A 9,832-nucleotide genomic window follows, 5' to 3' on the forward strand; every position below is an offset into this window, starting at 1 on the left:
ATCCTGATTGTACAGATTTTGCACTGGTTGTCCACCATGTCACTTTTTCAGCAATTGTAAATAAGTCGTCAAAGCTACCTTTACTATGACAGTAGTAATGTTTCTCTTGGCTGGTTAACCATGTGCTCCCTACCTTAGTCATCCATCACCTCTATATTTAGCTTTCGCTATCTGGTAAATACTGTGAAATCGGTAATCTCTTGCAATGCTGAGAAACTAGCTGCACACTTCCATCAGTTAATGCCTCTGCAGCATTGACATTTGACACCAACTTAATGAGAATATGGTTTATTGGCAAGGAATTCTTTAAACATCAAACTAATCGCAGACATGGCATGATGGTGTACACATGAGTTGTTGCTTTGCTATTTTTGACACAGTAAGCACAGACTAGGGACCAAAGGATTTCATGATATACAAGCCAAGGCCTTCAAGAATACTATCATTGGACCAGACACAATGAGCTCCAGGCCAAGATGCATTTAAATAACATTTTTTACTGGTGTCACAAGTGACTGTCCTCACAACTACAGGCCCCATGCCATCAGTCAAACATGAGTATTATCAATTTAACCATCTCAACAACTTTTGCTGCTAGAGCAGCCCTTACTAATGGCTCTTGTCACATCCCATGGTAAATACAGATGATGCAAAGACAATTCAACATAGGAAGCACATTGCATTCATATCTGTAAGCCACCTTGTAATATAGTACATGTCTAAAATGACTTTCAGCACGCAATCTTGGTTAAAATGTTTTATTTGTTCGTATGGAGCAATATGGCTAGTATGGTTGCATGCATGATACACTAGCGTCAATCATTGGTGTGGCTACAATAATCTGTATTACATATCTGCTCTAAACCAGTGGTACTGAACTAGGATGTCCATCTTACAGTACAGCCTTTACTAAAATGACAAGTCCCTCTTTCTAATTCTTCATTTGTACTTTTTAACCCCATTCTCTCCAACTTTGTGATATCCAATTGGTAGTTACAGTCTTGTCCCATTGCTGCAATTCCGTACAGACTCGGAAGAGGCGAAGGTTGAGAGCCATGCGTCCTCCAAAACACAACCCTGCCAAGCCACACTGCTTGCTTAACCCGGAAGCCAGCCGCACCAATGTGTCGGAGGAAACACCGTACAACTAGCGACAAGAGAGCGATGGGACAAGGACATCCCGGCCGGCCAAAGCCTCCCCCTAACCCGGAGAACCTGGGACAATTGTGTGCCGCCTCATGGGTCTCCTGGTCGCGGCTGGCTGCGACACAGCATGGGATTGAACCCGGGTCTGTAGTGACGCCTTAGACTGAAGTGCCACTAGGGAGGCCCCAATTCTTCATTTTCAAACAGCATTGATACTAATTGGGAGTAGAAAATACAATAACAAAAAACAACACTAACATGACCACAAACAACGTTCACTGGGCCAGGTAGAGCAGCTAGCTAGCTACCTGTTGTAGGCCCTCTCCTTCTTCACCCTCTCCAGGGCCTTGTCCATGATCTTCTCATTCTCACCCCTGCATTTGGGGCAGAACCACTTCCCCTTGGGCTTGTGATGTAGCCCCACACAGGAGAAGTGGAACCACTCAATGGGACACTCGTCGTTATCACAGCCAATCATCTCGCCGTAAGACACCTGTTCACACAGGCAGTAGGTGGGCTCATCTGGGTCGATGGGCAGGTCTGGGGGTGACACCTCCCTCTCTGATTTGCCCTTTGACCTCTTCTTCTTCTTGGACGATGACATTTTGGCCCTCTTTTCCCTGGCTGCCCCCATGCCTGCCTCATCACCATGATCCATGCCTCCATAGCTCTCCCGGTTCTCTCCGTTCTTCTGCCGCCGCGAACGTTTCCCGCCAGACTTTTCCCCTCCACCGACTGAGCCTGGCGTTGCCTCGTCACGCCTCTTGTCGTGGTGACCCACTTTGCCTGGTGTGGTTGTCACTGCTAACGTTGACATGGAGGCTGTAGTCGTCGTCATAGCAGTTGATGTGGGTACATGGATCTCTGGGATCTCCTGGGAGGTGTGGAGGAGCTCAGAATGCCAGTCCACCTGCCGGCTACGGTTCTCCACCAATTCCACCTGGGACAATACAGGGTTTATTTGTTTATACTGTGTGGGTTGTGATCAGTGGGGTAACATAGGTTGGTCAAGGAGAGTGACCAATGTGGGGCTACCTCATCTATATATTATTGTTATTTTCAAGCTGGACAGGAATTCAGCAAAGTATACAGGCAGCCAGCCACGTTTACCCACCATCTGCCCAGCAATCTGGATCTTCTCATCTCCTAGCTCCTGGCTGCTGATGAGCGCTCTCTGGATGGACAGCTGCATTCTGCGCCGCTGGAGAGGGTCAGACTCCCGACGGTAGCGTTCATAAGCATCATCCAGCTCCTGCAGGACATCTGAGAAAAACAAATTTTGCCAGCCTAGTTAAATAATGTTTTTTTTTATAAAATGTAACAAACATAGCACATTAGTAAAGTGAAAAACAATAGTTAATTAGGTAAACAATAGTTTTACTGTAGCTAGCTAAATACATGTACATACTTTGGAACAAATATAGTTCATAACTAAGTGACAATGTGAATAAAGGGTATCTACTACTATTCCAACTACATTACAGATGCATGCACAAGCTGGTACAGCTGAATGCCAGCAGTAGCCAGGTGCTTGCTACCTACTAAGTTACTGTAGCTAACGTAAGTTAGCTGGGCTACCAGTTTCGCTGGCTAACGTTAGCTAGCTACATTATGATTAGAGGTATGTATACAGTCGGTGGATGAAATGTGAACAAATTGCCTTGGTATTTTGCGTCAATTTCTTTCATAAGAGACACGCTCCTCTGTAGGTCGAATGGTAGTGACTCGACCAAGTCCAAATATTCTTCCACATAATTTGTAACGACGTGGACCGGGTCACCGTTTGCCGGATTTAGCATGTTCTTCTGTCGAAGTCCACACAAAGCTGTCCACAACGAAATGAGAGATATGTTATACAGAACATCCGAAACTCATAATCCTAAAGATATGCGTTGAACTTTTATTTAAAAAATATGTATCTAGCAAACTCCCTCAGCTTACTTTTGACACGCTAACGTTACTACTGTTAGCTTACCTAGCTTTCCCATAAACGAGCTAACAGCCTGGAAGCGAACTAACGACAGCTAAGCTAGCAGTGACGTTAGCCTTCAAACTAATTATTGTCTGAACACGAAAAATAAAGCTACGCAACTAGCGAGCAATTCTTACTCACCAGCAACTTTATATTTGCCGTTTAATGAACTTCATACAATGTATTCAATCCAACTGGAGAATCTTGTAACTCAACTATGTATTGATTGCGTCTGGTCCAACGTGGAGAACTGTACATGTGTATGCGCATGCGCATCATATCAGAAACAAATCTGCCATTGGTAATTTCCTTCAGTGAGTTTAGATCCTTTAGGCAGTCGTTCTAAAACATTTAATTAGGACAGTGATGCAGATCTAGTGAAAATGGTCCATGCTTGATGTTACAATTTAGCTAGTTACAGTTGCACATGTTCGTACTGTTTGAGCAAGACAGACATTGATTGATACGTTATAGACCAACTCTCTGCTACACTGTTAGGGAGACCGATGAAGAGTAAAGACATACAAAATAAGTGAACTCCAACATTTTAATATAGGGTGGTTGACAAAAACAGGAGACAACACATCACTTAGATTATATTATTGATGACAGTAAAGACAGGAATGTCATTATGGAATATATTTAACTGTCTGGAAACAAATCACAGATTCTAAATAATTGTATTCTCTAACTTTCACCAGGAATTGCTCAGTGTTACACAGTATGTGTACATTGGGTAGTCTGATATTAAGGTATGTAATCTCAGCTCACCCTCATGTGATCCATTAATTATGAAGTGCTGGCTTTCACACCTTTTTGAATAGCAAAGGAGACACTAAGAAAATAAGACTCCAGTGTAAAGGAGACATTTTTTGTCATTTTTTGTTTCAATGGGTCCAGTGTATGAGAGACAACATAGCCAGAATTAATCAAGGTCTATAGCTTATTGAGCACAAATAAACTATGAGTCATACCAGTGGGTAGTAGTTAATTAATGCATTTTTTTATTTAGTTTTTTCACTAAAGTACAGCACTGGGCCTTTACTAGTCCGCATTAGCGAACCGATATAGCCTTCTGTAGCGTGGGCAAAAAAAAGTGCAGCACTCCCAAACATCTTCCTGTGGCTATGCTAGAAGTGGTTTCATATGTTGGAGTCATTCTTTTTTATGTGAATTATTTCTTATTAACTCAATCCGATCGAGGGTTGTCAACAATGCAGCTTTTAAAGGCAATGTTACCGCGCTTGTGAATATTGCATTCATGGTAAAACGATGCAAATGTTGACTCAATCGGAAACTACCTTTAAATGGCACATTGTCGACAGGCGCGATCGGATTCACTTCCGGGCTTTAGCTTTTCTGTCTGAGGTAAAGACTAGCTACATTGATAGTTGGATTCCCATGGAAGAAAGGGTTGTTTGTGTGTATGAATGTAATACTTTATGTATACATGTACAGTAAAAGTACATGACCAAAAGTATGTGGACACCTGTTCGTCAAACTGAAATTTGATGAACCGACTTGTTGGAAGGGTGGCATCCTATGACGGTGCCACGCTCTTCAGTAAGGCCATTCTACTGCCAATGTTGGTCTATGGAGATTGCCTGGCTGTGTGCTCGATTTTATATACCAGTCAGCAACGGTGTTGCTGAAATAGCCAAATTCACTAATTTGAAGGGGTGTCCACATACCTTTGTATATATAGTGTATGTACAGTACATATGTTTGTGAGTTTATCTTGGACTCTGCTCCTATAGACTGTTCTCAGCTCTCAAATAGTTTTTTGAAGGCAGAGCTGATCTCCTGGATCATGTCTGTTGTGGTGGTGGCTCGGCCATGTTTGTGAAAGGCCTGTTTGTTACACTGTCTGGTCAGAGAACAGGCCCCAAAAGCTGCCACCACTGATGGGTTCACACTTAGGCAGAAGAAGAGATTGGAGAATACATAACAGTTAGATTAATGACGAATACACTTTAAAATTAGACCAACTAGGTTACATATGCTACAAAAACATTTTTTTTAAATTCAGGAAATTGAAAAAATTGCTTTCGTTTACAATTAACAAAACATACTATTTCAAAACTTCAGAGGCTATTTTGAATAAATGTTCTTGGTCCTAGAGTCAAATGTTTGGAGCACATTGATGAAAGTTACTGCTTTCAATACATGAAAATTGAATGACGAGGTTTTTCATCATACAGCGACGATATGTTATCATAAAGCTATATTCATTTTGGTCGTGTCAGTGTTTAATCACAAAATGATGAGATAAATATGGTACCTTTTGGTCATGTCTGCTGAGGAGGCGTATGCCCAGTGTGCCAGCACTCCCAGAGAGCCAGATAGGAGGTCTCCTTGCCCCCCACACCGCCGCCCGCTGCCCTCCTGTCTGCACAAGATCACTGGACACCACAGAAACACCGTCAGATTTTTTACAGGAATATTTGTGAGTGTAGCACTTACTTTGAGTGTAGCTGTGTTTGTTTATAACACTAACCCTTGTTACCGTCGGTGATTAGGTCTTCCTCCCCCTTGAGCACCACGGTCAGGTTGCCCATGGCAACACTGAGCTCCATGGCACTCCTCTGATGGTCACTGCTATCCAGAGGCTCATGGTACTGAAAACACAGAGGGTTAATAATGAACAAACACACACTGCGCTAGCACTGGCAGACTCACCATAGCCTCATACAACCGGGTGAACTCCATGTAGTTGGGAGTCAGGATGCCCTTCTGGTACCCTTGGATGACTGATGGCTGCTGAGCAACCAGCCACAGCCCATCCTATTGGTGGAACACACACAATCACTGAACATCCTTGTAATATATATATTTTTTTTTTATCTACTACCAAAGCAAAAATTGGTTGTGTGTACAGTACTTACTGCATCAATAACTATAGGGATATCTCTTGCTTTGGACTTCTCAATTACTTCCTAAAGAAAAAGACTCATAAGAACATTGGTAATATCATGTGGACTGTCTAATCTAAAATTGACTGTGTGTATATATATTTATATTCAGTGTCCCACGTGCCTTGGCGTTTTTCAGCAGCTTGTCGTCTCTGCCTAGCCCCGGTCCCACCACCAGGCTATGGAGTCTGGGGAGCCATTTCTCTATCTCCTCCACTGCATTGGGGCTGTCCCTATGTACACAGTTATCATCAACATCATATACACACTGTTTACAAACACTGAGTGTACAAAACATTAGGAACATCTGCCATTTCAATGACATAGCTTTCACAGGGATTCACCTGGTCAGTCTATGATCCCTTATTGATGTCACTTGTTATATCAACTTCAATCATTATAGATTAAGGAGGGAGACAGGCTAAATAAGTATTTTTAAGCCTTGACACCATTAAGACATGGATTGTGTGTGTGTGCCATTCAGATGAATGGGCAAGACAAAATATTGAAGTGGTAGCAGGTGCCAAGCACACCGGTTTGAGGGTGTCAAGAACTGCAATGTTGCTGGGTGTTTCACACTCAACAGTTTCCCCTCTATCAAGAATGGACAACCACCCAAAGAACATCCAGCCAACTTGATACAACTGTGGGAAGCATTGGAGTCAACATGGGCCAGCATTCCTGTGGAACGCTTTCGACACCTTGTAGAGTCCATGCCCAGGCGAATTGAGGCTGTTCTAAGAGCAAAAGGGGGTGCCACTCAATATTAGGAAGGTGTATACACTGGCTTTTAAGATGTAACTTACAGCACAGGATGAACTATGAGCTCCGGACTGTAGGATTTGATCACTATCGCTGCGTCTTTAGTGCAGAACACGTGTGACAGGTCGGCCCCCTAAGAAGTGACAGAGGTTTTATCATATTAATGTCTCCAGCAGAGAACAAATTACACAGAACCAATAAAGCTACTCTGTGCTTACCACTTTCAATGCAGAAATAGCGGCAAAGTACGGAGCTCCTGTATACCTTACCATGACAAGAACAATTGTCAGAAGGAAGGGTGGATGGAATGAAAGGACACAAAGAAGAGGAGAGAAAAATTGTAAATTACTTTGGTTACCTCACACAATATTGGTATAAGGCAGAAAACCTTCATTTAGAAATCAAAGTTGATGGTGGAGTTAGGTTGGGTCACTTGGGTGACTTACTCTTGACATCCCCCAATAATCCCAATCCGCCCGTCTTGGCCTTTGTGCTTTTTAGATGTCAATGGAGGGACTATATTTTTCACCAGTGGAAGGATATCATCCATGCCTGTGCGTGCGGCTGTCCCAAGGGAGAAGGAGCGCTCGATGACTGAGAAAGAAAAGAGAGAAGTATTCAGAGTTCTCCTTAAAATGTGTAGCTTCCCTGCACTAGCTGCTTGTGTGTTGTGTGTGCTTTTAGGCTTAGACATCTTTGTGCATCTGTTTCCGAATTATTCAGTTCTGTTTGACCTGCTTTTCGACAGGCAGTCTCACCAGGGCTGGCCATTGCTCAAACACAGGCCAACTGAGTGAGAGAAGTGAATACCTAAAGTCTGAGAACCTGCGTTGGACTGTGGCCGAGTGTGGTAGCTGGGCCACTCAGCCTGGGATTGGGGCGAGCGGACTCGGAGGTGACACGAACGACCACGCATCATATGGCTGGAGGCGGACATCGGCACACCGGGCTGCATGGTAGACTCCATGGTATTCCGAGCAGGTGGCATTGCTGTGGTTGCGGGGGCGACAGGGTTTCTGGTAGCGATGCTGGAGAACATCTGTCCCAACACCTGGAGCATGTGGAGCTCGCGGGCATGTTCAGCTTCTCGTCGCCGGTCCTCGACCTGCAGACGCTGCTCCTCCAACTGGTAGAAGCTCTGCTCGGCCTCAGCACTCTGCTCCAGGAATCGCTCCATCAGACTGTCCAGGGGCAGGTCGGCGTGCCGCTTCTTGGGCCGCTTGGGTCGGCTGGAAGACGGCCCACTAGCTGACTGGCTGCTGCTGGTCTGTCTGACTGTGGTGCCTGTGGAGGAAAGTGGATTAAGGTTTTGAGGGCTGTGACTGTGGTAGTATCTGCATACAATATGATAACAATGTAACAACATGCCATATAAATGGTACTTACCATTTCCCACGGTCACAGGGATAGGGATGGGAGGGTATTCCATCTTCACTTGGGTCTCTGGATAGGAGCATTCCCCTGTGCTCTCCAGGTATGGGTGCTGTGGAGGGTCTGTGTCCTCTTCCTCCTCTGTCCCATCCATGGTCTCATCCCCCACAGCCCCACTGTCTAGCAGCTCCTGGGGGTCAATCTGGGGACGGCTGCTCAGGATCCTCTCCATGGCATCGTAGAATTTGCAGATCTTGTGGTATTGTCCATTGTTCCTCAGGTTGCCCTCCTTGGCCAGGAGGAACTGCCTTTTCAGGCTTTTGATTCGCACCCTACACTGCTCTGGGGTTCTTTCGAACCCCATCTCTCCCAACCTTCGGGCGACGTCGCGGTAGACATGACTGTTTCTGAAGTTTCCATCCAACGCTGTCTGGATGTCCTGCTCGCCCCAGATGTTAAGCAAGGTTCTGGTCTCGACATCCGACCACAGAAAGCCCCGTGTTGAAATGGCGAGCATAATTAGGTGCGAGTTCAACGTGATTATTATTTTAAAGCATGAAGAAGTTTGAAAACCAAAAAAAGTTAGCTAGCAATTCTGCTAGTGAAATGTCCTAACGTTAGCTATCTAGCTAGCTAGCAACAGCCTGCATCAAACCTTGAAGCTCGACATTCAGACTGAGATTGATACCAGGTAACAATTTACCTAGACGTGGAAGAGGCACATTCAGCAGCCTGTTGTTGAGCCTGATGTTGAGTTTCAGACAATACACTTTCATATAATGGAGATTGGTGTGTCCCACAGTCTGCAAAGCTGAATGATTATAGATCCCTACCAGTACACCACAACACAAACGTCAGGGGCAGAATGTGTACTACATCACAGGGATAGACACCGAGGAGCTCTGCTGGGTCCTAAAGGAACTAAATTAATTCAGTGATTATTGTGATTTATACAATTATAGTGCCAGGGGTGTAATGTTAAAGTACAGTATTTGTTGTTTTTACTATACTTTCCTCGTTTAGATACAGAAGTGTTACAACAATCGTCAGCGCAACAGTACTGAGGCAAAATACAACCATCCAACTTCCATTTTGCATGATTCTGACATGCCCTTGCGAGCCTATTTAGTGCCACTAGATAAACAGTGGTATTAGGTGTGACAGACAGCGCGCACTCACACTGACGGGTCTTACCTAGGCACGAACTGTGCGTTACTGCTGAAAATAGGATAGAGAGACGGGTCACTGGGATCATGAAAGCTGCTAAAAGAGCCCAAACCAAAACAGGAAGTGGGTTGGCGAGGAGATATGACCAAACTCACCAAAGATTGTTCTATCTGTGATATGACACTGGAATCTGATTGGTTTTTTAAGCTCTTAAAGAAGCAGAGGTACTTTATGCAATTTAATATAGGGCAAAGTTCACAGTCCATTCTACATAGGATATTGAATGTCCTATTGAGTTGTAATTTGTTTACGTCATTGAAAAGTCGAATGTTACACTTACATTGTTACTAGCAGCTCATCACCTGTCTCGTCTAAATGCTAGCAATAAACAGGTTTGCTCGATTTGCTCTCCTGCGCGCAGTGGTGTTCATTTAAAAATAAATGATTTGCCCTCAAGGTGCGCAATGCGAGCTAAATCAAGTGCACCTCATGTATTGAACCT

General features: G+C 44.2%; 2 protein-coding genes across 6 annotated transcripts; both read right to left on the reverse strand.

Annotated features, from left to right (window-relative positions):
- Positions 1–477: 477 nt before the first annotated feature.
- LOC110502019 (inhibitor of growth protein 1) lies at positions 478–3,411 on the reverse strand. 3 transcript variants are annotated; one of them, XM_021579923.2, is made up of 4 exons: positions 3,260–3,411; positions 2,807–2,971; positions 2,261–2,409; positions 478–2,086 (listed from the first exon to the last, which is right to left on the reverse strand). In XM_021579923.2, exons 2-4 carry the CDS (start codon positions 2,943–2,945, stop codon positions 1,451–1,453), a joined length of 924 nt encoding a protein of 307 aa, XP_021435598.1. In that variant the 5' UTR covers positions 2,946–2,971; positions 3,260–3,411; the 3' UTR covers positions 478–1,450. The 3 variants fall into 3 exon arrangements, with proteins under 3 accessions (XP_021435598.1, XP_036815463.1, XP_021435599.1); XM_036959568.1 differs by having other exon boundaries at positions 3,122–3,261; XM_021579924.2 differs by lacking the exon at positions 2,807–2,971 and having other exon boundaries at positions 3,260–3,384.
- A 240-nt stretch (positions 3,412–3,651) lies between these two features.
- naxd (NAD(P)HX dehydratase) lies at positions 3,652–9,800 on the reverse strand. 3 transcript variants are annotated; one of them, XM_021579897.2, is made up of 11 exons: positions 8,179–9,340; positions 7,603–8,076; positions 7,239–7,386; positions 7,011–7,056; positions 6,837–6,925; positions 6,155–6,263; positions 6,004–6,054; positions 5,798–5,902; positions 5,616–5,736; positions 5,400–5,520; positions 3,652–5,033 (listed from the first exon to the last, which is right to left on the reverse strand). In XM_021579897.2, the coding sequence occupies exons 1-11, from the start codon at positions 8,678–8,680 to the stop codon at positions 4,883–4,885; spliced, it is 1,917 nt and encodes a 638-aa protein (XP_021435572.2). In that variant the 5' UTR covers positions 8,681–9,340; the 3' UTR covers positions 3,652–4,882. The 3 variants fall into 3 exon arrangements, with proteins under 3 accessions (XP_021435572.2, XP_021435576.1, XP_021435574.1); XM_021579901.2 differs by lacking the exons at positions 7,603–8,076; positions 8,179–9,340 and adding an exon at positions 9,671–9,800; XM_021579899.2 differs by lacking the exons at positions 7,603–8,076; positions 8,179–9,340 and adding an exon at positions 9,358–9,537.
- Positions 9,801–9,832: the final 32 nt, after the last annotated feature.

Source organism: Oncorhynchus mykiss, chromosome 22 (assembly GCF_013265735.2).
Source record: "Oncorhynchus mykiss isolate Arlee chromosome 22, USDA_OmykA_1.1, whole genome shotgun sequence".
NCBI classification, from domain to species: domain Eukaryota; kingdom Metazoa; phylum Chordata; class Actinopteri; order Salmoniformes; family Salmonidae; genus Oncorhynchus; species Oncorhynchus mykiss.